This window comes from Enhydra lutris, unplaced genomic scaffold, assembly GCF_002288905.1.
Source record: "Enhydra lutris kenyoni isolate GAN:26980312 unplaced genomic scaffold, ASM228890v2 scaffoldscaffold16, whole genome shotgun sequence".
NCBI classification, from domain to species: Eukaryota; Metazoa; Chordata; class Mammalia; order Carnivora; family Mustelidae; genus Enhydra; species Enhydra lutris.
This window is the reverse complement of record NW_019154100.1, coordinates 28,774,093-28,801,681: the sequence shown is the minus strand read 5'-3', so window position 1 is coordinate 28,801,681 and position 27,589 is coordinate 28,774,093. Positions and strand designations below refer to the sequence as shown.

The 27,589-nt window shown below is 41.4% G+C and overlaps 1 protein-coding gene across 1 annotated transcript in view; it reads right to left on the bottom strand.

Annotated features, from left to right (window-relative positions):
• Positions 1 to 1,711: 1,711 nt before the first annotated feature.
• The window catches only part of LOC111147321 (cAMP responsive element binding protein 5), a 351,699-nt gene continuing 325,821 nt past the window's right edge, over positions 1,712 to 27,589 (bottom strand). Inside the window, exons 7-10 of the mRNA XM_022503309.1 lie at positions 15,195 to 15,518; positions 10,889 to 11,116; positions 3,031 to 3,139; positions 1,712 to 2,165 (exon numbers count right to left, since the gene is read on the bottom strand). Coding sequence (XP_022359017.1) covers positions 2,002 to 2,165; positions 3,031 to 3,139; positions 10,889 to 11,116; positions 15,195 to 15,518 — 825 coding nt within the window. The 3' untranslated portion in view covers positions 1,712 to 2,001. The remainder of the gene's footprint in view (positions 2,166 to 3,030; positions 3,140 to 10,888; positions 11,117 to 15,194; positions 15,519 to 27,589) is intronic.

Sequence of the window (27,589 nt, the reverse complement as noted above, 5' to 3'; positions counted from 1 at the left end):
TTTTCTTTAAAAAAATTTTTTTTTGTTTGTGTGTGTGTGTTTGTTTTGTTTTTGCTTTTGTTTGGATTTCTAGATTACATAGCCAGTCATGAGTTTCTCTGGACACTCAAAACTTTCTTTTGAAAGCACTGCATACATTAAAAAAAATTGCTGATAAATACTGATTTGAAAAGTAAGTTTTTCGATAAAACTGAAACTAGTTATAAAAATCATGCTTCATGACCCTCATATTTTTTTTCTCCAAAATAGATTTTATGCTATAGTGAGAGATAAACACATAGACACACACCCATACATGTCTTTCCCTTTCCTGAATGCTTATAAAAGCTACACCTTTTGTAAAATAATATTATTTTAAATCCCATGAACACACATACACACATGTGCACACGTGTGCACACACACACACACACACACACACACACACTCAATCTCTCATGTTAGGTCAAGCATTCAAATGGAGATGAAACACCAGCACCTGTGTAGACTGCTAGAGGGAAACATTAGTCCCTGTTACTTGTGAGATGTGATATTAAAACATTGACACAGTAGAATGGCTTGTTTCAAGGAGGCACAACTGTGGTTCGGGACTATCTACTTTCCGTAATAGGCAAGTCAATGAAAGTTCTTGGAAATATAAATCAGAATTACTCAGAAGACTGGAGTAGCCACATCCATGGGATTCTTTCAGCAGCCAAAGGCTTTGGCTGTTCTGGGAGGGCTGAAAGCACCCCTATGGAAACATTAGGTTTTCTCTTTCTCTTTGTTCCTCCAGTGGTATGTCTACTTTCACCCACCAGAACAGCAGAGCCAGTTCCATAGGCTTAAGAGAAAAAATAATAATAAATCTTAATCTATTAGCAGCTGATGATTGAACAATGTAATATGTGTAGTGAATAGAGCCCTTCTAAATTATTACACAGCACATGGATTTTCAACCTTATAGACAGGCCATATAAACCAGTTGTAATTCGAGGGTGTGATGTTATAGCCTGCATCATAATCTGGACCTTCACAATCGAGGCTTAGAAGGCTCCCTTCCCTGGTGTCTCCACAGCTGGCATTCAACAGTGCCTCACCTATGGCTAAGTCACCTTTTATTTGCTCTGATTATTAAAAACATTAAATCAGGCACATTAAACATCTCCTGCTTACTATTTTGTAAAAAGCAAGAGGTGAATGAACTCCAGCTGTGGGTCATGGGCAAGGAAAGCAATGGCTAGATCCATATTTTTGAGATTTGCTTTTTTTTCCTCTTTAAGCATTATTTTCTTTTTTATGTGCAATTCTAAAGGGGGAAACATAAAACAGCAGAAAGTAAAAATAAAGAGTTCACAGGGAGCCCGGGAAAAAGTGGAAATGGAAAGGAAGATTGGAGGAAATCAGAGGATAATTCCAGGAAGTGGACCAAGGGGAGGAGGTGGAGGGGGGTGAGATGCTCGGTGGCTTTATTTGGACATCAGTGGGTCTTATGATTTTTTGTAGGAAGAGACAAAATTATGGAAAAGGCTCTGTGTTTATCTGGAATTCTGGCGACATCAGAGCACAAACTCGACGTGTGTTACAATGTCATGAGACTCACCACCCAGTTACCTCGCATCCGTTTACTTGACATCTAGGTTATGCCTCATTTTGGCTAAAAGCTGCGGTTTAACAAGGTTCGATGTTTCAAGCAAAGGGTTGGACTGATAAGAATGAAACCGTGTCTATATACAGAAAGAGTTCAATTTATAAACAAGTTAACTGGTACCAGAAAATTGGAGAAAAGCACCAAAGCATTTCCCAAGCTGATAGATTAATTAATTGCATAACTCCCTTTTTTTCTTATATAACTAAGTATAAAAGACGACATTTCCATAATAACTATAAAAATGAAAGCCAGTCTCTGAAGGGCTGAGGAGTCTTCCAGGTCTGAGTTAATTCTAAAAATGCCCTTAAAAGAAAGGACGCATGATATGCGACAGCTCTTCTTGGAGGCAAGGTCTGACCCACCAGCAGATTTTAAAGGATGGGATTCAGGTCTGTTCTGTGAGTGGTGAGCTGACTGAGGGTGGAGCTCCCCACCACCTCGCTCACGGCGGAGGAAGTGGTGATGGTATTGTGTTGGATGACCTGCTGCTGAGAGCAAGCTGGGACAGGACTGGCAGGAGGGCTGCTCTCTGGACCTAGGAGAAAGCACATACACACACATACCAATATAGCTCTTCTTGGGTGGACCTGTGGGCTACTCAGGGAGACATTACTACGCATTTACTAGAGATAGAAGAGTTTCACACATTTGCTCCTGGACATTAATTTCAAAACTTTATTTTAAACTGTAGTCAAAAGCTATGCCTTCCCACTTTATAGCTACAAGCAAAGCCATGCTTTCTGTACCAGCAACATGATTTCATGTGTTCGAGTCTTGGGATGTAAACTTCCCCATGTTTGTATCTTCAAATAGCCATCCATATATCAAATGTGGAAAAATACTCACATGTGGTGGGAGAATCTGTGTTGCTCAATCTAAAAAATTATTTGAAAATAAATTGACCTTCAGCCATGAATCCCTGCTCCTCCCACCATCCCCCACTCAGCTAGCATTTAACTTATTGACATTCCAGATGCAGAAACTGGGGTCTAGAGAAAGGGATTCACTTTACTTATTGGAAAACTAAGACCAAGTCACTAGCTTTTCAGCCCAGTGAATAAGAGGCAGCATACCTTAAGGCATTGGATGTGATTTCCCCAAGGCCTCTACCCAGCCCCTGGATTTCTCTGGAAGACGGCTAGCCCACTGGTAGTTGGGCTCCCGTAAGCTATTTTCCTGCTGGCTGCGGAACTGGAATTCGATAGGATTTTACAATATGAAATGCCAGGGAAATTCTAGCCAGAAGGTATTGGGAGGTGGTGGGCATGGGGAGGGGGTCAGAAAAGAGGGATCCCCCTGGTGCAATCTACACTTTACTTTTGCTCTTTCAATAAAATCCAATGCAAAATTAGTGGCAAAAAAATTGGACACTAAGAAAAGAAGAAAAGTCAATGACTTACTTAGATATCCTTGTGATTCTTTCTGCATGGCTGTTATTGGACAGTCTTTATGCGTTAACAACAACTGTTTCAGCTGTGCCACCTCATTTTTCAACATGGACACTTCATTCTGGAAAGAGACATATCAAAAATGTTTGAAAGACCAGAGAATACAAGTCCCCATGCACTTTCAACAGTGATATTGGCAAACTTTTCTATTGTGTCTGAATGACATTAAGGATAATATTTAATGGGATTCACCTGAAAATGTGTAGCTTCCTTTTAATTTGGTCCTCACATTTACCAGGGACTTATTGAAAAGACCATATTTTAACTCTAGAGCTGAATCCTATTAAAAGTTCAGAGCATACCCTTTAGGTGATGGACTCTGGAGTGAGGTGACTTAGGTGGGAATCTTCACCCGACACTTACTGGGTGAGTCTAGGCAGGAAACGTAAGCCAGATGAACTTCAGAGACCTTGTTTATAATTGGAGATCAAAGCAGAATAAAGTTCTTTGAGTTGTAAGGACTGAATGAGACAATAGGTATAAAATGCTGAGGACATTGCCTAGCCCATACTGAGCAATCACTGAATTTAGCTATTCATAATAATCATCTTCACACTGATAAGCTCAGGTTGACATTCAATATGTGAAGAAAGTGAATGTTGCACATGCATTGGGGAGCACCGAGTGGCAGAATTAGTGGCTTCAGACTGAAATGTCTTCAGAATAAGCCAACCCATCTACCACCAGATTTCCCAAAAGAATTGTCAAATGGGCTATAATTCAACAGAGCACATCCCTGCCTGATATCTGCTTAGTAGAAGGTATGGAAGCACATGGAACAAATGTTGATCCTCTACTGGTGGATGAGGTCAGCCCTGGAAGGTGAGGGGCAATGAAGTTTTGGCTACAATTAAATTAATTTGTTTGGTTCATTAACTAATTTGGCTAATTTCAGTCAATAAACGTTTTCCACCATCAATAACAGGGTGTTGTGGATTGTGTGTGTGTGTGTGTGTGTGTGTGTTTCTTATTTACTTAGATAAGTGCCTCGAATCTCCACTTTATGTAGTAATTCACAAAGACCGATTCATAGCTTTGTAGAATAATGTACTTGGCACCACTGTCTACAAATATGAATGTAGAATAGATTGGTTGGTTCTAAGGTGCTTCCACTTGATAAAAGTAAACTGTAAACATAGCACTATCTCAAACAACCCATAAATTTATAGTTGTGATAAATAGTACCCTCTCTCCGGCCAATATTCATTTGTGGCTGCCAGACATTGTACTCCACATGTAGGAGACTTTAAAAAGACATGCACACAAAAAAGGGTGTTCCAACATTGCTGTCATTAAGTTGTATCTACGCTTTTATTACGAACTCGGCTTTTTCAGGCATGTATTTATCACCTAAAAAAGTAAGTCTGGGATTCTAAAAGTTAATTAAAAAATTTTTTTGAAACTTGTTTTAAAGGTTACCCCACATTTCTAAATTCATTTGCAAAATATAAGTAACCAAAAGTTGAGTAACATAAGTAACAAAATAGTAAGACTCTAATCTAGGAAAGTTTTTCTCTTCTCCAAATTTTATAAAATAAAAATGCCTATCGGAGAAATTAGCATTAATGACATATAAATCACGTAATTGCTCTTAATCCAAAAACATTCAGGAGGGTGAATTGCATCTCCCACCTCCAAAGGAGTGTGATCGGTAAGGGGCCCTATTGAAACCAAAATTGACCCTTGTCAATTCTGGGGTCAGTGTGACAACTTTATTTATAAGACAACTTATTGTAGCCTTAAATACCAGTTCTTTCCTCTTTGATTTCATGCCCATTTAAATTCAGACAGCCTTCCTTGCTTTTCCCAGATTCCCTCTGCTTAAAATGGCATGTGTAAAAGAAAGTTACTTTTAGACTGTTAAATAGAAGGCAACCCCTAGTTAAAAAAAAACAGGGACTCCTGGGTGGCTTAGTTGTTAAGTGTCTGTGTTCGGCTCAGGTCATGATCCCAGAGTCCTGGGATCAAGTCCTGCACCAGGCTCCCTGCTCATCGGGGAGCCTGCTTCTCTCTCTGCCCCTCCCCCTGCTCACGCTCACTTGCTCTCTTTCTCTGGCAAATAAATAAATAAATAAAGCTTTAAAACAAAATAAGCAAAACCAAAATGAAAGTGGAGAAAAAGAAAACATATATATATATATATTACATAACATATATATATATATTTTTTGGCCTCAAAATGAAATGTCATATTATTTGCATTTACATTATAGATACAGTACTTTTCTAGAATCACAACCGCTGAGACAACTGCACCCTAATCTCTGCTGCAAATAATGCAGACAATTGTTCTTAGAGAATGGAGTCAAGCTCCAATTTTTACTAAACCCTCCCATAACCTTCTGTAACCTAGGAAACAACAAATAAGTAAAGTATATAAAATAAAACAAAACAGGATTCTCTTGCTTTCTTACACGTCTAGAAAAAAAAAAAAAATCGCACCTGGCAGCCATCTTGGAGAGGTCGATTTTAGTCTCCGTTTCTTCCCCAACTATGTCCTGCTCCGTCCCACCTTTTCTAGGCATTGTTCGATCTCCCAGGCACAAAGTGTTCAAGGCCCCTTCCTTAAAAAAACACGTTCAATTCCGTTCTTTGGGCTTCTACAATCACAAGGAGCTAACTGCCTACAGTACTTGGCACACCCCAAGTTGTTTCATAAGAAAGCATTTGCTTGCATGAGAGGCCACAATAAAACAGCACCAATCACTGCTATGAACAGCATATGTGGTGTCTTGGCCTCTAACCAAAGCCCCATACAAAATAGATGACCTGAGTGGCACTTTTTGTCTACAGAGAGCAAAGCACTTTAGTCCTTCTTAAGTATGGGAACCGAGAACCTGCGAGTTGGAGGGTCTGTAGAAGCGTAGGAACCTGAAGACTACGGTGATAACTGATCATCGTTTAAAGATATGTGTGAATAAGGACATATTTCTTAAAATAATGTGTTAATATTTATGTTAGTTATCTTATGGTTGGAAAATGAATGCTGATTAGTATTCTCCATAAAGAAGAACCCTCAGCCTCTGTTTAGATCATACACATGTAATTATGATGCTGATAAGGAGGAAATCAAAGTCTAACGGCCACAGAAGCAACAGAAATTCATGGGGCAGCTTCCAGCAGGAAGAAGAGCTCTCAATAGGGGTTTCAGAAAAACACGGTTTGGCCTCCCCATTGGCCACACCAGACTGACCTAAAGCAAGATGGTGGGACTAGTTCCCTAGTTCCTGCCGGCAACATAGTTGTTTATTCTTTGACTGTCTCTGTTTTGCCTTCTATGGAGAAAGTTAGCTACCTAATAATCGAACGAAGGACTTGATCTTTATTTTTTATTCATTAGTTAACTACTTTTGGTATTCTCAGATAAGCTTGTATTTCAAGTCTCACGTTTCCTGAGGGAGCCAGCTCTAGTACCTTCTGTGCTTCTAAATCTTATCAGGGCAGATTCCAAAGCTCTATCTACAGTTTCTGTGTAGCACAAAACCTCGCGCCCCTGTATGGGTTCATAGTGTTGAGAGAGCCTCTCGAGCCTCCATCAGATTCCACAAGGGAAACTTTGGGTTAAGAAAGGTCCAGAATCACTGCCCTAGAGAAAGCAGGGGGTACCGTGGGCTGTGCACATGCATAATCATCTTCAAATCTCCACAATGACTGATCAGGAGAGGCCAGACTCTATTTTAAATAAAAATCCTTTTCAAGGGAACACAAGTATGAATTCACCTTGAATTCATTTTGGAAGAGAACTACCAGATAGCAATGTTTCAAAATGCATGAAAGAAATAAAATGTTGCCTACAGCTCTAGCAGGGAAGTAAAAACCAGGCCTTCCGGAGGCACTTTCTTACTCTGAATTACCTTGCTTGATGAATTGAGGCGAATCACCATTTTTTTTTTTATTCCCCTACGTGGGTTATAGTAATCGTTCTAGGTCTTCATATAAAAGCACTTTACAAAAAACAAGTATTAATAATCAGGTATGAATTATCCTATTGAAATCAGCCCTTCAGTTTTTTCACTTTCTGAACCTCGTGTGGGTTAGCTACTCTAAAGCAGTTAGCCATTGAGACAGGGACTGTCGGAGGCTAGATGTGGTTGAATTAATCTGTTCTTTAATCCATAAGGTTGTCTGGGGGATGAAGTAGCGCCCCTATAGAGACATTCAACACCATAATAACATACTTTAAACAAGTACTCCAAGAAGTCCCTAATAGCTGCATTTGGAGTTTTTGGCTTTGGGGATGTCATTTTGTTAATATGAGAAACCCAGAATGCTTTTTGATGCAAAGCAGTAGTCTGTGCCAAAAAAATAATTATCGAAATGGGCCCTATAATATAGCCCCTCCCTGCTTATTTTTTTCTTTTTTGTAGATTAGCTGAGGCCAGGTTTGTTTCATGCTAAAACAAAGGACTTTCAATTTGTAAGGCAACAGTTCCCATCTGGCCTCTTCTCTTGCCAAGTCCCAAACCTGGGCTCATGTGTCTAAAATTTCAGCAGCGACTTAGGCCATGTGTCTTTGCACTAAAAAAGAAAAGCAATTATTTCCATGGGTGACCAGATGATTTCCATATCGTCTACTGCACACAAACAATCCACTGAGTGCCACATCAGTCAATGATGAATTCAGAGCTGATCTTGCTACCCTGTCAGAGAAAAGCACGTGGGTTCTTCTTGTTTAAGAATTCTCTACAAAGATCCTAGAGCTGTGGGTTGGGTCAAGAGAAGACTTGCTTGCATACTCCTCCTACTATGTGCTTCTGTCTTTGTGACTTTCGGGAAGACTCTTCACGTACCCCCGGCCTTAGTTTCTCCCTATACAAAAATGTCAGATCAGGTGGTTTCTAGTATTTCCCTCAGTTCCTATACCTGTGTGGACCTCTTGGGGACAGATTTGTTGTGAGACAAGGAAATGAAGCCTGGGAGTTTGATTTTTGTTTTCTTAGGTCTGATTTTTTCCAATCTGAAACTCTGCAGCCCAGCTAAAAGGTTCTATGCTGAAAAACAACCCAGAAGTGGCAGCTGGCCATCCAGACCTTGGATATTCCGTTTGGCTAGAGTTTGTTTGCTTAGCACCTTCCATTTCTGTTTACTTAAAATTTGGCTCACTGGACCAGCCTCAAGAGAGACACCTTTTTCTTTTGACAAAGGTCCAGTAGGAGGGAAAGGGTCATTCAAAGGTAGCAGAAGCTGCGTATCCTCTCCAGCATCACAAGGCATGATGTGGAGCACTGAGCATCACCGAAAACATGGAATGGCTGTGGTTTCCGTCCCTCTGAAGCAAAGCAGTGGTTGGAAAATACAAAGATTTTAGTCTTTTCAGAGTCTGTCTCTTCCTTGGGCACTCCTTTAACAACCCAAAACACTGGTGCCTGTTGACTGGCCCAAATAGAACTTTTTCCCCCGGGTTTTCGGGGCCTAGAATTCTAGTATCTTCTTTTCCTTAGCCATGGATGGTTCTAAAGAGTGGTAAAAATTAATGTATTTGGGTCTCATAAAGGATAAATTAACATTCTGTGTTTTATAAGAGCAATGACATAGAGGCATATGCCAAGTCATGAACATATCTGATCACAAGGTAGACCAGCATCTTCGCTTCTCCTGGATCTCTACTATGACCTCCTTCTGTTTTCAAGCTCCAGCACCACAGTCAATATGCTGAAATACTTCTGCAAGGATGCATTTTAGTTAAAACTGATTTAAACCTGTGGGCATCTGATAGGTGCCAGCTGGCTATTTATGGCTCCTTCATTCAAGACACTAGGGCTGATTTTGCCCCCACAGGGGAGATCTGACAATGTGTGGAGACTTTTCAGTTGTCACAACTTGGGGGAGAGGTAGAGGGTGCTACTCATATTTAGTGGGTGGAGGTCAAGGATACTACTATCTACCTAAACAGGATACCATGGAGAATTATCAAGCCCCAAATTTAATAGTGCCAAGATTGGCAATTTCCAAGAATGGCACAATCTTGGCCATTTTCATGGTCCTCTTGCAAACCTCAGAACTGGTAGCAAATTCCAGGGATTCCCACACTTTGGTCATTGCAGAGCCAGTGGCTGGAATATTTGCTAGACCCACATGCACCAGAGTTTTTATTGACTTAACGTGTTTGTACAAATTAACTCATTATTTAATATTTTAGCCTCATCCTTACCAAGAGAATCTGTGAAATTGAAGGTCTGATGTTCTAATTACATTTTTCAATTCACATATAAATAAAAACATTACTCTGCATGTTTAAAGTGCTTACCATCTTCTACCTAAAAGCTTCTCACATACCACTGGGGCTGTGGCTAGAACTAAAACTTTTCAAGCTGCTACGGCATTCAAGATGTTAAAGTCCAGCCATCCCACTGTGGCTTGACTCCTTTCAATCACATCCTGGCCAAGTGGTCAGGTGGCCAGTGCTTGGACACTCCAGAGATGGGGAACTCCTTCATTTACTCAACAAGCAGATATTGAGGATAGACACACACGGACTCAGCAAATTAGCTTGACACTGTACTAGAAAGAGGGGGTAGGAAGTAGGGGGACAGGGTAATAAAACAAGACACAGCCCCCACCTTCATCCACATAGAAGGTACTGGGAGGACTTACTATTGTACTTCTCCCATATCTGTTCTATATGTTTCCCAGTTTCTTTCTCATGTCTACCACAAAAAGGATGAAAAATTTCGGGGAAAATGTGAACATCCATATGCAGCCCATGCATAACCCAAACTTCCTTTATATATTTTCAGTTTATACATTGGCTGCCCCAAGGCCATTTCCTTTGAATGCATGGAATATGAAAAAACTTTGGGGGTTTGGTACCCCTAGTGTTTCCTTCTAAGGACGCACAGAGAACCAGGTGGGGGAAGGGAAAGGTGACCTACAAACTACTAAGGTACAGATCCTCCCTATTTGGGGCAATCTTTCCCCCCTTCCCTCCTCTCTTCAGACTTTCTCTCTGCTCCTAGAAGCACCAGGCTATAATCTCTAACTTTTACTGCCCTCCCTGCATGCTTGCCATATAATCTATTTAGTTGCTCTCTTTCTGCTGGTGGAGGGGGCATTTCTTTTTGTGTGAGAACACACTCCCGGGGCGTATCATTTGTATGGCATGAAGTCTGCCACAGAGGCCCTGGTACGAGACTTTTCTCTCCTCGCAAATGCTCCCTAAAGGGGCCTTGTTGGAAAAATGTCCCCCACTGAGCCACCCACGAAAGGGAAAAATCCCACAACATTCAAATCTTGTTGAGTTTGAAAATGAGATGGGAACATGTCTTTTCTTATAGAGCAAAACAACAACTATAAATGTTCCTTTTTTCAATGAAACTGAAACAGAGCTAATCTAGTGGGAATCAAAGCCACCCTCTCCCTGGTGAATATAAAGACTACGGTTGGGCTGAAGATTTATTATGTGCTAGGTACCGGGAAAACTGCTTTGTAGACATGAGTTCACTTATGACTCCCAACGACTCTACGATTCCCATTTTATAGATGAGGAGACTGAGGGCCAGGGAGGTTAAACACAACTAATTGCTGAACAAGAGTGTGAACCTCCGTCCAACCAAAGCCAGTGCTCTCAGCCCTATAACTCAGCTGAGCAGGCTCTCCCTCCTCAGAGCTTTGTAGACAGGCTGGGTTAAAACTGAACACTTATTTTGTTTTGTACAGGGTCTTAGAGTGAATAAACCTTGGGGAGTAAGTGCAGTTGCTCTGTGGGCGAATGTGAGGTAGTACTGCTTAGGACAAGTGCCCGCCAGGAGGCAGGAAATGCCAACCGTACACAGGGCCTTTGAGTCCCGAGAAAAGAGACAGTGGCCTGCACCTGAAGCTGCATGTTTGTCTGGGTGAGTTCTTCTGCTTTCTTTTCCAGTGACATCACCCAGACCTTCCTCTTCTGTCTGCAGCGGGTGGCAGCTGCCCGGTTCCGTTCCAGAAATTTCCTCCGCCTCTCGTCAGGATCCTCGTCCACCACCCTTCGCCGGCGGCCCCCTGTGGGCTGGGGCGGCTGTATTGTCTGGGTTGGCTGCATCTGTTGTGTCGCTGGTGAGACCTGCTGGGCACGGGGGTGGGGGGTGGGGGCAGAGAAGGAACATGCTGGGTGAGAGAGGAAACCCAAGCTGGTGTTGGAACACAAAGCACAGAGGGTCGGTTGCTTTAGTAAGCAGATCAAACTTGTTTTCTAAGAGCGAAGTCAACAGTGAAATCACGCTCATGAAAAGAAAAAGCATTGCCGAACTATCTTCTGTGATATTTTGGCAAGACGTAGAAACGACTTGTGAAACAGAGTCAAATAGATTTTTCCCTGACAGGCATTTGGCTGAATCATGGCAGAGGAAACTTTTTTTTTTTTTTTTTTTTTGGTTTTTTTTCTTCTCCTTCAGATGTTAAACATGTTTTATTTAAGGTCTGTTTTATAAAGGTTTAATGTGCCAATGCAGGGCTGCAGGTGAAAAGAGAGAGATCAGGATTATTGTCCTAATACTGCTGCATCTTCTGTCATCTGCAGAAAACTCCTTCTGGGCAGGCTGTGGGCTTCCATTCTCCTGGTGTTAAAACCGTGTTCCTAGAACACACCTCTGGGACATCATCATCACTGTGACTCCCACCAAAAGAACCCTCTGAAGCCCGGAAAGCAGCTGAAATCCTATTTTTTCCATTTCAGAGCTCTTAGCACAAAGGGCCTAGTTGGACCTGCAAATTCCAGGTGGGTCCATCTGCTCCTTGGAGCTCTGCCGGAGACAGGCTTTTCCAGGTGACTAGAAGCGGGGCCTATGTGAGGGATGCCCAGAGAAGCCCTGAGTTCTGTAATACACCTTGTCTGTGCTGCAGGGAGAGATGGTTGGGAGTCACCATACACTTATATCGTAAGGAAACCCTAGCAGTGGCAAAGCACTGTATTAAAACTTTTTACTATACTCCTAGATTCCTTCTAAGAACTACAAAGGGCTCAGCAGTATCTAAAGTTTTGGAGACTCCTGCCCATACAGCTTTATGTCCCTTCATGAGGCCGACACATAGCACTGAGCGAAATTTCCACGACCGACTCTTTACGTGTCTGGACACCCAATGCCTTCCCTAATGCACCACACGCCTTTCCCCTTTCTTCGCTCTCAATAAAGGGTGGCTTTTTTTTTTTCCTTCTCATTTCTCAGTCACTCAGACTTCTGGCTGTAATATCTATAAAGTTGTTTTATAAGAGACATTTAACCTACAGAAATAGCCAAGAACAACAAAAAAGTGTTTAAAAGAAAGCGCAGCAACCTTTCCTACCACATTCTAATTCTGTGATTGAAATCAATCAGAATGATTGTAATTGTACTAATCATGGCTACTAGTCGACATCAGCTGACTGAAAGTGATATATTTTAATCTTAAACTCTATCAAAGCAAATATGACTCACTGTAGAAGAATCAGGCTCAGAACTGAAGTTGGACTGCATCTTGGTCATTTTATTTAAACGAGAGACATTTTCTAAAATTGCTTATTGGTGATTCCTTTCCTCCCTATCACAGAGAAATAACACAACGAATTAACCGTTGAAGGTCTTACTCACCAGAGTGGCTGGTGAAGATGTAATCCTTGTTACTGGCAAAGGTATAGCACTTGTCATTTCAGGTGCTAGGTGCTGAGCTAATGACCTCAAAGCAAAGCATTAGAAAGGAACCTGCAAACTTGGCTATTTTTGCCTATACATTTCGAGAATTCGTGATGTCTAATTGTTGGCACTGGACAAGATTCTTAAGTAGGCAAAACTGGGTTTGGCTCTCCATTGCCAAGGCCTCACATTTGATACTGTATTCTCCAACTCCAACTTTAACCACCCTCTATCTCTGACACTTGTCCTGTGCCTTTTCCCAACAGGGTAAGTTAAGTGATGGTTACAGGCTCAGTCCAGGTTCAGGTTTCAAAGTGGAGTTTGGATAAAAGGAATTTCTGGTGACTGAGGAGTGGCACCAGGACTCAGAAAGCACATCTGTACATGCAAGAGAATCCTAAGCGGCCAGGAGGAAGTGCAAATGCAACCCTAAGACCAGATTTTATGCCCCTGGTAATTATCGTTACTTATTTTTAAAATAGAATTCTGTTGGCATAGAGGCTCTGAAGTTTTGATTAAAAAATAACCATTTGTTATTTCATAAAGACATTTATTCCAAGTCATATTAGAATCTCAGTCAGGAGGGCCTTAATAAACTTCTGTTCGTAATGCTTTAATCATCGTACGCTTAAGCAATATGACAAGATCTCTGTAATCAGCCAAGTTCATACAATTTAAGAGTGGCATTTTGAGTACTGTCTGAATGATCCTGTTCAAATTTTAACAAGAGTAACCTGTATTCTTTCTCTTTAGTATGGGATTAAAAAGCAACTGTTTGTGCAGCTAATTATAATAGCAATTAACTAATTGCATATACAATTGGCCGCTTACTGACTTGAAATGGAGGGCAATTGCCTAATTGGTAATTAGCTAATGAATGGCTTTTATATTCAACTAACGGTTAAACTTGTCTGTGAAGTAACTAGCTGACAAGGCAACCAAAGCTTGATGTTATCCTTTTCCTTAAAAAAAAAAAAAAGTACACATGTGAATTTATCTGCCTATCTTTGCACTACTAGTTTTCTCTGTCCCTTCTAAAGGTCTCCATGTCCTACTATGACATTTGACTAAAAAGGTGCTTCGGGTGGCATTTTATTGATGAACCACTTGCTAAACATCTATCATATTACTTCAGTTTGGAAATTAATCATGCCTAACATGTATTGATTCCTGTGTCAGGGGCTTTACAAACATTCTCTTAATACTCCTAAAAGTCTATGAGTTTTGTCTACCATTATCCCATTTTGCAAATGGACCATGGAAGCTCAGGGAGTTAGCTGACTGACCATAGTCACATAGCAAGTAAGGTGGGTAAAGAATTTACAGATTTCTCACTCCAAAGCCTGCACTCTTCCTCGCTATATAGAACTCCTCTAACTACCTTTGCAAAAGTCAGCTGACCTAATGAACAAGCTTATCTATTGAACAGATCAGAGAGTACTTGTGAATGACCCATTTTGTGGGTGGCCGTCCAAGTTTGGTGTGTAATAAAGGAGAGGGTTCTAAAGGTCCCAAACTACCTTGGGTGAGGTCTGGAGGCAGATGATGGAAGAGATGGTGAATAAGTGTTATTTGGCGATTCCAAGCTCCCAACACCACTCTGACCCAACTGGTTGGAACCTGGCAGTGTGGAATGGGTGGAGGGGACTGACAAAGGTCATCCTGCTTGAAGATCCAAAGTATCTAGGGCCAGCCCTAGACATGCCCTTCCTCCACTTACTAAAACTTACTCGGATACATGGACCCGCCTCTCTTCTTGGGCTGGGTGACATAACGTCTGCCTGGTCCCCCAACCTTCTTTCAGTTGCGTCTAAATGCTGGCTTTCTTTCTAGCCACTTCTGGTGACTCTCCACCCCTGGGATTTGGCCTTTCTCTAGAACCAATCATCTACAGAGTTTGGCTCTCTGTCGGCTCCCTCCAACGCATTTCACACTAGGTGGCATGAGTCACCTCTCTTCCTCATTTACCCAGCACCTTATGCCCTATCATCCATTACCCAGCTTCTTTGTCTGCCTAGAACTGTTGTTCTTTAGCTTTTTAGCATTTGGTTTTATCCAGAAGACTGTCCATTGTATTTAACTTCCATTTTAGAGGTGTCAAATTGAGTTTTTACATTAAAAAGCACTGCAGTTAAAAACATGGCTAGGATTAACTTATTTTCCTCATTCTTTATTCACATCTTTCTTCAGATGCTTCAGTTTTTCCTAATCCTTCCATCAGTATTACTTTTTTTAGAGTTACCTTTGTAACTCACTGCAAAAACAAAAACAAAAACAAAAACAAAAAACAGATTTTGGAGAACTTGAAGCTTACATTTGCCCCCAGGGACTAGAACTAATATTTACCATATTATTTCTAGAAACTAGGATCTGGGAGGGCCTTATAGGTCATCATTACCTCCTAAGAAAGAACAGCACTCCTGCAAGTGTCAGACAGAACACCCAAGCTCGTCAAACCAGCTTGCTGCCAAAGGGCCCCGCATCAGAGCTCGCACTGATAACAAGAGGGAAAGAGATTATAAAAGGCCCTACCTGTGCTTGGTTGCCGGAGTGCAGGGGTGGGTGTGGCGAGGTCTGGTGATGTGCAGGGTGCGCGTGGAGGTGGGAGTGGGAGTGATGATGTGGGTGGTTCTGCTGGTGATGGGGTTGAGGGTGAGGGTGGTGGGCTGGGTGCTGGTGCTGGTGTGGGTACGGGTGATGGGCTGGCAGTGTCTGGTGCTGATGCGGGTGTGAGTGCATGTGATGGTGTGGCGTCTGGTCCTGCCGGGAGCCCATCATTTCCATCATGTGTCCCATGGTGTTCATATTCCCATTGGACATGGCAGCAGGGTGGTGAGTCAACGCGGCCTTCAACCTCTGAAACAGAACAAAACAAGAGGGGACAACTGAGGTCAGTCGTGTACAGAAGATTGATTTTGAATCAAAAGGACTCCTATTTTTAATTCCATGTTATGGTGCTCCTGCTAGTAATAATAATGCTAACATTTGTTTACTGGTTGGTGGTATGACTTTTATATTAATTTCAAGTTTTCATCTATATTTTAGTAGGTAGGAGGGTCAATGTCCACTGGAAATGTTAATTCAGCTGTCACAGCAGAGAAGCAGGATACCCTGTCAAGATTTAGACAGTCTACTAAAAGGTATTTCACACTAATTTCCTAATCGATTATCATCATATCCTATCAGCAGCTGAATATAAGCATAAACCAAATAAAACCATTTAATATGATAACGCCACTGAACAAACGGCTCATCTGATACAGCACTGTATTTTGTAAGGCTCACAAGAATGAAAGACTTCTTCCTCTCAAAAGACTTCTTGAGTACAAAGAGGAAATAACTTCAAATTTCAGAATACAGGGATAGTACTGATGTTATTTTGGGCTTTAAATTAGATTCATGATCTATAACTTTTGGAGGCAGTAGGTAGGTCTTCTCCATTTGTTTTCATGAGATCTCTCAAAGTCTTTCCTGATAACCTAATTTTTCTCATGCAGTAACTTCTTATTTTGGGAAGGAAATGAGGGACATGGAAAGATTTGGAGGATTGCATTCTAGAGCTTCTTTGATGGCCATATCATTGGGCATATTTCTAACCCCACAGCATTATCCATTAACAAGCACACAGACGTGCACCCAAATGACTTCTACCTGAATCTAAAGTTGGGATCAACAAACCTTTTCTAGAAAAAGTCAGATAGTAAATATTTTTACCATGGCACGCCTTATGCTCTCTGTCACAATTACTGAATTCTGCTCTTTTGGGGCAAAAGCAGCCGTAGACAGTGTGTAAATGAATGAGCATGCTGTATTCTAACACAACTTTATTCAGGGACAGGAAGTTTGAATCCCATATAATTTGACATGACATGAAATGCTATTCTACTTTTGATTTTTCATCACTTAAAAATGTAAAAACCATTTTTAGCTCAGACGCTTTGCAAAATTAGGCAGCGGGCCAGATTTGGCCCATGGGCCATAGTTTGTTGGCCCCGATTTAAAGAATCAGTTGGTAATCAGCTTAGTCACAGTTTCTTCAAAATTGCCTTTTCTTGTACACAGGCAATTATCATCATATCCTGAGGGGCACAATGTGCTAAGTACTGTATAATACAGTTATTCCTTGGAAACGTATCTTCTACAGTGATGTTAGTCTGGTTGGCAAGCTCACGCTGGCTCCATGAAATATTTGCTAGGGGACTCAAAGTTCTCTCCAGATTTGTATTCTTATCTAATTAACGACAGTGGTGTACGATCACTGCAGAAAGGAAGAGTTGTATTTAAATGAGGGTCAAAGCAACCATGCTCCAGCCCTGTATAATATTAATGATTCTCGACTGGGTAGAGTAAGCTATTGATGAATACCAACTGAATTCATCAAAATCTTTAGTTAAACACAAAGAACCTCCATGTGTGTGTTTTTTAAGACTTCATTTATTTACTTGAGAGACAGAGAGGCAGAGATAGTGAGACAAAAAGCACAAGTGGGGAATAGAGGGAGAAGCAGGCTCCCCACTGAGGAGGGAGCCCAAAGCAGGACTGGATCCCAGGACCCTGGGATCATGACCCAAGTCAAAAGCAGATGCATAACCGACTGAGCCACCCAGGCGCCCCAAGAACCTCCACTTGAAAAATAAAATAAAAGGGAGGGTAGTATGTGACAGACTTTATCCTAATATTGGATAATCATTGAAAACGTTTCCTACATCCAGATTCAGTGACCAGTAAGCCTACTTGCTTCCTCTTTCATGAGTATCAGCTCCTGACCTTCATCGTAGTAATCCTGAAGAAGTTAAGCTTCCTGAATCCCTGGGAAAGATTAGACGCTGGGTATTGTGTTTATTGCTACACAGAAAAGTGAACTCATACTCCTCAACTCTAGTTTTTGAAATGATTTCATTATTTTTATAAAAACGCTTGTTACAAAAATTTAAGCAATGGTTGAAAGTAAAGTCAGCAACCAATGAACCAAACACACTGTTTATATTTGGTGGCTGAATGGCATTTTTCTACATGCATATGTAGAGGTGGAGGAATAAGGAGAATAATTTCATCACAGGGGGATAGTAATAGCATGGAACTTAGATTCTTCTTTGAATATAACATAAGCAAAAGAAGTAAATAAAATAAAATGAATTGTTGGACTTTAGATATGTGCTTCTTTAGCCCAAGAAAAGTTTCCAAATGAGATCTCCAAACTTAAGGGTGAAGAAAATTATGGAAAAGATTATAATGAAATCACTGTTTTGTTTTTGTTTTTGTTTTTGTTTTTTGAAATTGGGTAGTGTTGATAAATTTTCTCAACTATTTTTTGCAGTTTCATTATTATGAAAACATATAGCTATGTAGTAAAAAAAAAAATCAACTATTATAAGAATATGGGGTGAAAGACTAAAGGCACCTGCCTACTCTTTTCCTGCTAAACACCAATTCCAAGTAATTTGCCTTTGTTCTCCTTAACAATAGATCTTTGACACCTTTCTATATGAGTAAAACCAGCTAATAACCATGGCTGGCATTACTCAAGCACTTGCCGCACGCCACTCCTCAGTCTCCCCTAATCCTTAGAACAACCCTGCAAGGCTAAAAGAGAGACTAAGCCACCTGCCCAAGCTCACACACCACTAGAGAGATCTGTAGAGGCATGCAGCCTCCAGAGCCTATTCTCTAAACCAAGAAAGAAGGTGCCAGAAGGCACACCATGCACACTTGCCAAAAACAGTTATGAACTATTTTATGCCACCTCCTCATCATCCAAAGAAAGGCAGAAAGAAGAGATAGGTCTATGATAAAATGAAAAGACAAGATGCCATTGCTGTGTGGTCCAGTGCATGGTTACTCAAACACACAATGAAGATCCAGATATACTCTTTCTGAAACTTGGCAGACAGAAGCGCGAATATAAGAATTTCTAGGAAGCTCCAGTGCAGCAAAGGATCCTGGGCTTATGGGGATCACCTCCTCTGTTATATTTGTGAAGAATGGATACTTGTATTTCCCCCCTCCCACTCGCCCTCCCCCGACTCTGATAAAGTCCATGTGTCCCTTCTTTCGGTCCCCACTTCCTCCTCACCTTTGGGTTTATGACCCTTTTGTCTTTCTAATGTTCAGAAGACAATGTGGCGTATGCACAGACACTGAGGGGTGTGGCCCTGCCTTCCCATCAGCCCTTGCTCTTCCCACGCAGTCCCACAGGACTTTGCAGTTGATAGTCTTCTTGCCTGAAATGTTCTTTCCCTTTCTTCAGACATTTTATTTTTATTTTTAAGAAGAATTATTTATTTTAAGGAGAAAGCGAGAGAGTGCAGGTGAGTGGGTGGAGGGGCAGAGGGAGAGAATCTTCAAGCAGACTCCCCCCCCACCCTGCCCTGCCCAGAGCCTCAGGTGGGGGCTCCCAACCCCGACCCATGAGATCACAACTTGAGACAAAACAAAGAGTCGGATGCTCAATGGACTGTGCCACCCAGGCCCCCCTTCAGATATTTTATAGCTCTTAGCTCTTGGTTCCTTCTTAGTAAAATTCTCCCTGGTCTCCTGGTCAAAATCAATTCCTATTATTGCATAGTCCCAGTAGGGTCATATTCCTCTTCTAATTTCAGTCTGTAGTTATGATTTTAATATAATTTTAATTAATTAATATGATTATTCAATTCATATCCATCAACCATTCCAGACTGTAAGCTTCATGAGAGCAGGACCCACCTTGGATTTTGTGCAGCTGTTAAAGTGGCAGCTTTAGCACAGAGCCTAGTATGTAGTAGGCACTAAATTCATAGTTTGGTAATGAAAGTAAAGATGAACGAAGAATAGATGAATGAATGAATGAATAAAAGAAACTTCTGAGGCTCATGAGGATGCGGCATTTTCATCTTGGGTCACTGCAGGTGCTATTTGTCTGGGAGGATGACTCCATCAGTCAACCAAAGTCGGCAGAAAAGACTACAGAAGTCATGCAGGCAGACAGGCAGTAGAAATACTGTCAAGAGAGCTTCCTGCTCCACACCTGGCCTGCCCTCCCAAAAATGGTAAAGGAAAAAATTAAACGTAAAGAAACAAAAGGAATGTGGCTTAACTTTCTCTTGATACCCTTTTCTGAAAAAGTGGTATGGAAAATTGAAAAGCGGTTTAGTCGTGGGTCACTATGTTATCCCTTCAATCCTACAAACAACTTTCTCACCTTAAATTAGGAGCAAATGGAGCCTGACCAATAAATGCTCTGCACCAGATCTTCATCTCAAATAATTAGCTTATCCTGATAAGGGAAATTACCTGATGGCCTCAAGTCCATTGTTGCATATTTCACGCCAAGACGATAATACTAATACGGCTTATAACATTCCATTTAACTATTTATTCCCTCAACAAATATTGATGGAGCTTCTACCATGTGCCAGGCACTGCGTTAGGCATGTTGTTATTTGCCACTACTGGAAGGAAATGGAAGATAATAAAACCAAAGCTTTCTCAGCACTGGGGAGAAAACACACACACTTTGGCGAGGAAATGAAGATTTTCAAGCACCCCTTAGAGAACCTCAGGCCTTGGGGTTGAGCCCACCATCCGATGTCGTCTTTGAAGGAAAGCGGTGCCACTAAATGGTTATTGGGGCACTTCTGAAAGTCCTAAAGAACCTACTTGCTTCCCTGTATCCTCGTGCCAACATGAATCATTGCAGGGTAAATCATCATAGTATACCAAATAAAGAGATTTGTACCCCACTCTTTCAGGGATGATGAATGACCATTAAATGAGTCCAAGCTGTATTTTGCAGAATGGTTTTTCTTTTTGAAGCTGAACTGTGTCTTGTTTTAAATAACATTCTACCTAATGCCAAGAAATGGAAAGGGAGAGAGAGGAAAATTAATGAGCAAATAAACATATATTTTTCAGCTATAAAAACCAGGCTCTTACTGAGGTGTGGCCGCAAGAGAGAAAGAATGATTCTGTTTACTTTCTCTCATCCTCTACCACGTCCATTTATTTGAGAGAGCAAATCAGGAGAGACAGCGAGAAGCCTGACACAGCTGGTTTCAGTCAATAAGGGTCATTTTCCGTCGGTCTGTGTATTTTACAAGATCCTTGTTCACTGTTCCCGATGGGAGAGTGGTGGGCCCGCTGCCCAGGATTGAGTCCTGTTCAGAAACCGGCTATGGACCTTGTCCCCGTCCCCAACCCTGGTTCTGCCCTGCCACAGGGGCTCGACCATGCCCCCCTTCCCCCACCGAATCTCCGGCTCCGGGGGGTTGGCAGTGTTGCACACCTGGAGAAGCCCAGGTACCTGAGCACGTCATTACCGCCACTGGTTGCCTGCATGCGGGCCTGCGTGAGCACACGCGCACGTGACACACCCACCCACACCCACCACAGGCAATTTATCTCCCATTAACAACTCGCTCTTGCCAATTAGAAACATTTGTGGAACTGTAAAAACATTTCTCCTCCATCTTCAGCGCAGCCGATTGCTTATGTTTTACAGACTCTGAAAGCCAAGCCGAATTAAACATTATTTGAAATTCAGCTGGGTGGGGGTGGGGAAGGTTGGAACATTCTTTGGAGAAAGGTTTTCATTAAAAACGGCTGTTGGGTTTTGTTCCAGAAAAAAATGTGATAACATCAAAATGTAGTGTTGCGGAGTTGACCACAAGTAAGAGCCTATCTGTATAAAAAGGGCAAAATCCATATTCGTATTTCCTTTCGAACACAGGATAATTGCCATCAGCGGCCTCCCCAAGGTATTACTCGAAATGTAATTTTTTTCTTTCTCTTCCCCAAACATAACTAATCAGGTAGGACGGTCAACACAGGCTTCTGAATGGTCCACATGGTCACTGGAATGAGCCCGTGTGCCTTCACCAGAGGGGTGCTCTGCAGTGTCAGTGACTTGTTCTAGGTGTCAAGGATTTCTGATTTTAAGTCTCTGAATTAGTAACAAACTAAAACAAAAACAAAAACAACAACAGAATCAAAAAACTAAACCTGATATTTATCTACTGAATTTTATGACTATTACATGGCCAGGTGGGATCCCCAGTGCTTCCCAAACTTGAGGAAAGATAGGGATGGGCAGAAAGAGACCAGTCATATAATGCCACACACCAGGCACATAAACTTTGAGCTTTATTTTGCCAAGACAGAAATACTACTTCTTCTTCTTCTTCTTCTTCTTTTTTTTTTTAAGATTTATTTATTTCAGAGAGAGAGAAAGAGTGAGTGCTAGCAGGGGGAGGGGCAGTGGGAGACAGAGAGAATCCCCAAGCAGACTCCCAGCTAAGTGCAGAGCCTGATATAAGGATCTGTGATCCACATCTGAGCTGAAATCAAGAGCCAGCCATTCAACTGACTGACCCACCCAGGTGCCCCTAGAAATAGTTTTAATGCCCAGATTCACACCTGGGCATCAAGATATCCATTGGAAAAGATCCTATAACTCTGATAGCATAATGGATCTTAAAATCCACATTTATTTCAGGATCATCGTTGAGATAATTAACTAAAATTATACCTGGATTAATTGCTTAGAATAAAATACCTTTCTTTTCAAAACTTTCATAATGTAACTCAGTGGTTTATTTAGCTCTGATGGTTTCATAATTTAAGTATTGATCTGCTTTAGGTTTGGTTTGGAGAATAAGTTTCAAATAAGGCTACCAGGTTGGAAGGAGAGATGATATGGGAAGGGCAAGATGTTATAAAGTCAAGAAGGAAAAAATATTCATACTTTTTGTCATGTTGTCACTAAAAAATATTAACCCTAAAGATATTAGAGATAATGTAATTACTAAAAAAAAAAAAAACCACACAAATGTATTATAAATCAACAGTACACTAGAAAATGATGGAAGGACATCTCACAAATAAGAATGAGACCTCAGAAAAATAGAACTTCATCAGTTTTAATGAAAGCAAGGAAAAGATTTGGTGTTTGATTTCACTCTCCCATTTTCCACTTGTGGATATAACTTCTAAAATGAGGAAAAGCAGACCTAAGTGCTAGGTGATATGTTAAACTGTGGTGGTTAAAAAGCCAACCAAGGCCCAGAGAGAAATCTTAACAATTTCCCTGCCAGCCTTTTTCCTATTAATATCCAAATCATATATCAATTACAGTCCTGCAAGAGCGAGCCTTTGAAGATTCTTATTAAATGAAGAAGTTAATGAAGGCACATTTATAGAATTATTTTATTTCGGATACCACTTCCCTGCATCTCTTTGACTCAGTGGCTGCCTTTTATAAATCAGCAGGACGGTGAGCATTTTAAGAGGCTGTATGTTTTAGTGAATTTCAGAACAAACTGATGTTCTGAGAGCTGGCGCTAGTGTTAATTCTGCTACAAGACAGCTTTTAGTCCTTTAGGTAAGTAAACCACTTTAGCTCTGCGTGCCTTAATCTACCCAACAAATGAGGGCAGAATCCAGAGCTCCCAGTCCCATCAGAGGAAGAATCTGAGTTGAAGTCTCTGTGAGGTAGGAATCTGCTGGAGAAGTGAGTTGCATGGATGTCTAGAATAACAAAAGAAACTCATTGTTTCAGAGGATTTCAAAAGAAGAACAGAAGCCTTGGAGTGAGAAGTCTTGGTTTCGAAGCATGGCTTCTCCACCTTGGGGAGTCACCCTGAGTTTCAAAGTCCTCCTCCAGGAAATTCATATACATCATGGGATAAGAAAACATATAAACCAGGCACCTGGGTGGCTCAGTCGGTTAAGCGTCTGACTTCAGCTTAGGTCATGATCCCAGGGTCCTGGCATAGAGCCCAGCGGGGGGCTCCTTGCTCAGTGAGGAGTCTGTTTCTCTCTCTCCTTCTGCCCCTCCGCCCTGCTCATGCTCTCTCACATGCACATGTACACACACACACACACACACACACACACTCTCTCTCTCTCTCTCTCTCTCTCTCTCAAATAAATCTTAAAAAAAAAAAGAAAATGTATAAACCATAAACCATAAGGACATATGGGATAATTAGTGGAACTGAGTGGAGTTGTCTTCTAGGTGGTACAACCAGCTTCTGATGAAAAATAACAAAATAAGATATTTAAAAATATTTTTTTCCTTAACATTAAACTATGTTTTACTCTCAACTTTAAAAATTCATAGTAAAGCATAATAGAATATTAATCTCCTATGAAAAGGAATGAAGTACTGATACATGCTACAGCAAGGATGAATCTTAAAAACATTATGTTTAGTAAAAGAAGTCAGACACAGAGGGTCGTATCTCATATGATTCAATTTAAACAAAATGCCTAGAATAGGTAAATCCACAGAGAGAAAACAGATAAGTGGTTGCCAGGGCTTGGGAGGAGGGGAGAATGAGGAGTGACTGCATAATGGGTACAGGGTTTTCTTTTGGGGCCAAGAGATTGTCCTGGAACTAGGTAAAGGTGGTGATTTCACAATATTTTGAATGTACTAAATGCTCCTGAAATGTACACTTTACAAATTCATGGTTATATGATTTTATATGACTAGGATGTCAATTAAATTATTTTAAAAATAAAGCAGAGCAAGTATCTCATCTTTTAACAAGGTGCCAATAGAAACTCTTGACTTGGTCTGAGAATTACTAATACCCACCTTGATGTCACCTTAAGTAAAACGCTGTATTGTGAATAATAAAAGGCAAAAAGATATTTTGCCCTAGAATGGCTACAGTCAATGCCAGATTTTTTGTCTATGTCTCAGGGAATTTGACTCCTCTGCAAAGACATTGGCACCCTCTTTTCCCTACAGCTCTGTCATCTTCTAGCTGGCTTCAAACTAAAGAGAAAATGCAGAAGCCATAGCCACCAACTGTGTATGGTTCAAGAGAGTATTAAATACAAAAAGAAAGATTTTGGCAGACTGGCATCAAGGAGTCTAAAGAGAGAAATTGAACAGGGATCAGGGTAACATCTTCTGCTCGGTTAACAAAAACCAAACCAAACCAAACACACAAAACCCCAGTACTGTCCAAAGGCAAGTTAGTGGAATAACAGAGGGTGCAGGAATTTTGTGCGAATTTATAAAGCACCATTATGTAATGCACACGTCAAAATAGCTGATGTGACTTTCAGTTGCATCAATGAAACTAGACTGCAGAACATAATGTAAGAGAGTGAGAGTCCTGTCTGTTCACCTCTGCAGGGGCCATGAAGTGCACCATACAAGCCCATGTCCCTGCATCCCTGCCCCCTCTTCCAAAGATCTCAGCATCATGTCTGATAGGTATTGGATTTTCTCCATATTCCAATTCTCAACTGGTAGACATACATGCAGTTACCATTCTTCCCTCTGTAATAACACTGCGATGAACATTCTTATATCCACACATCGTGGCATGTTTACCTATTTTGAAAAAGTGTTCATTAAAAAAAAATACAATGAATTGATCAATCCAGTTGGGTTTAGCTTCTGGGTAGAGGTGATAGTGATGATGGTGGTGGTAGTGTGTGAGTGTGTGTGTGTGTGTGTGTGTGTGCATGTGTGCTCATGCAAGGAATGGGGGTTGGGGGTCTGTTAACGGAGAGCTAAGAGGAAAGCAAGTGGGGACACCTGTCAAATATCAGCTCTAGTTAAAGAGCCTTTTTTTGGGTCTTATTTTCGTATTCGACCCATACCCCCATACCTAGGTGAGATATTGCCTTATTATAGTTTTAGGGTTCCTTGCTCCTTTCAGGTCACTGAGCTCCGTAAGCACTATGGGATGACCTTGTGTACAAACTTGGCTCTAGTAGATATTACAGCCTCCTGGCTGGTTTCCCTGGCAATTTTAAAGGTGCTGAATACACAGTGGGCTTAGAATAAATATTTGTTGATTGCCTGCCTGCCTGCCGCCCGCAAGTCTCCAGGAGTAGTGCTAACCATGGAATGTCTTTGAAGCACTGGCCTATAATTTTCTCCATAGAAAGAACACCTTCTGGTGGTGGTTGCGGGGAGAATAATGCCCTTTGTCTTGCTAGCAAACACTGCTCACCCCCAAAAACCCAGCACCTGCAAGCCTGGGTAATTTTAGGTGAGGGTTTATTTCCAGCCTTTATGGAAGAAGAAAGTTCTATTGGAAAAAAGTAATCCTTTGTTATTTTATTTTGGACGAGCTTTTAATCAGAAACATAGGCAGTAACATATGTTAGAAAAATATATATGAAACATAGAACTTTGCATTTGTAATTTGCTATGGAAAATCCATGCTAAGGGAACATTAAGTTTGGGATTTTAATTGTACAGGAGTCAAGAGAACTCAGAGTTCAAGTTCCCATGAAAAGCAAGCTTCACTCCACATATGCATCTCAGGACCCTTCCTGAGTGGGGTGACCTAATTATTTGGCAAAACGTGGTGCAATGAAGAGTGATAGAAAGGATTTCTCCTCACTGTGACACTTCCTATCATCCTAAGCAAGATGGACAGCGGTCAACACTTAGCTCCATAAACTGTATCCTTTTTAACGTACAGCAATTCCTGGTGAGCCTCATGATGAACGATGTCACTGTAATGCCTGAGGAAGGAGGTCCAGATCTTGTGAATGTACTGCTTGGGTAGAGGCGCCACTCAGCACCACATCCCTGGGGCCCTCTGGTGGACCCTGACCCACGCCCTTCTGAGGACAGCTGTGTTGAGTGGGCACTGTCCCCCTCACCCGTGTCTACTGCCAAAGGACATCTCTCAGTAATTCAGATACTCGAACTTCTGTTTCTGAAAGTCTAACTAGAAGGCCTCCTAGGGATTCAGAAGACTTTTTCGGACACACCTCTGCCTCGTCCTGAAGAGACTTGTCCAAGAGAGCTGTTCCTCATTGTTGTCCTCTGGTTTCATTCCAGTTGTGGGAAGATGGCAAGATGTGCATTACTGTCTCTGTTAGAGACATAAGATGTCTAGCCAAGGGGACCACAAACTTATTATAATAAGAAGTCTCCAGGTGTTTCTCTCTAATTATGGGTAGTAGATTGAATGAAGTAAAAGGTGTCCTATCCCTTGGTATCTATATCCAAGTCCATCTATCATGTTCTATATGTGTCCTGCGTTATCTTTATCCTTGGTAAAATGGTAATGATATCTTCTGGTTCTCCAGGTCTCCTTTGCCTCCTGATCTGACCCCTGCCTGAGTTCTCTAAAGTGTGTTAACACTGAAATGGGAAGAAGGGAGGAGGGAGAGGAATTGTGGACAGTGCGGGTAGAGAGGGAGATTGTAATAAACTCTGATTCTTAAAGTGTTGCTTAACTTCCTTTTTAGGCTTTGCAAATGTTAGTGGTCCATAGTCAAATCAACTTGTGGTAGTTCCACTACACTGTTCAAGGAGAGTTCTAGGTCTGACTGTTAAAGATCTGGGTTATACAGTGGTCAACTCAGCAGCCCTTAGACCATACAACAGCACATCTCTAAACAGCCCCCAGGCTCTGAGCACATCAAGAATGAAACAAGATGAAATCAGAGTGGGGGACAAACCATAAGAGACCCTTAATCTCAGGAAACAACCGGAGGGTTGCTGGAGGGGAAGGGGTTGGATGGCTGGGTGATGGGCATTGCAATGGGAGGGTATGTGTTGTGGTGAGTGCTGTGTGTTGTGTAAGACTGATGAATCACAGACCTGTACCCCTGAGAAAAATAATACATTATATGATTTTAAAAAAAAAATATCCTTGCTGCCACCTATGAGCTGCCTGGTCCTGCTGAGCGGAGAGGACCTGGAGATCCATGTCAGACTCAAAATAAAGACGCATCATTGCTAACAAAAACTCTCACAGCACAATCTTTGGTGTTTTAGGCAAATCACACCACGGTGAACAAAGCTGGGCTTGGGGAAGCCACAAAAAAACATCGACACCCTCCCCACCCCACCCCACCCCATGTGTTTACATTATAGGCAATTTCCAAGAGGAGCCATTTACAATTCCTGGAGAACCTGGCTACTGGTGTGTGTACAGAAAGTTAAGCGTAAGGAGAGTTTGTGA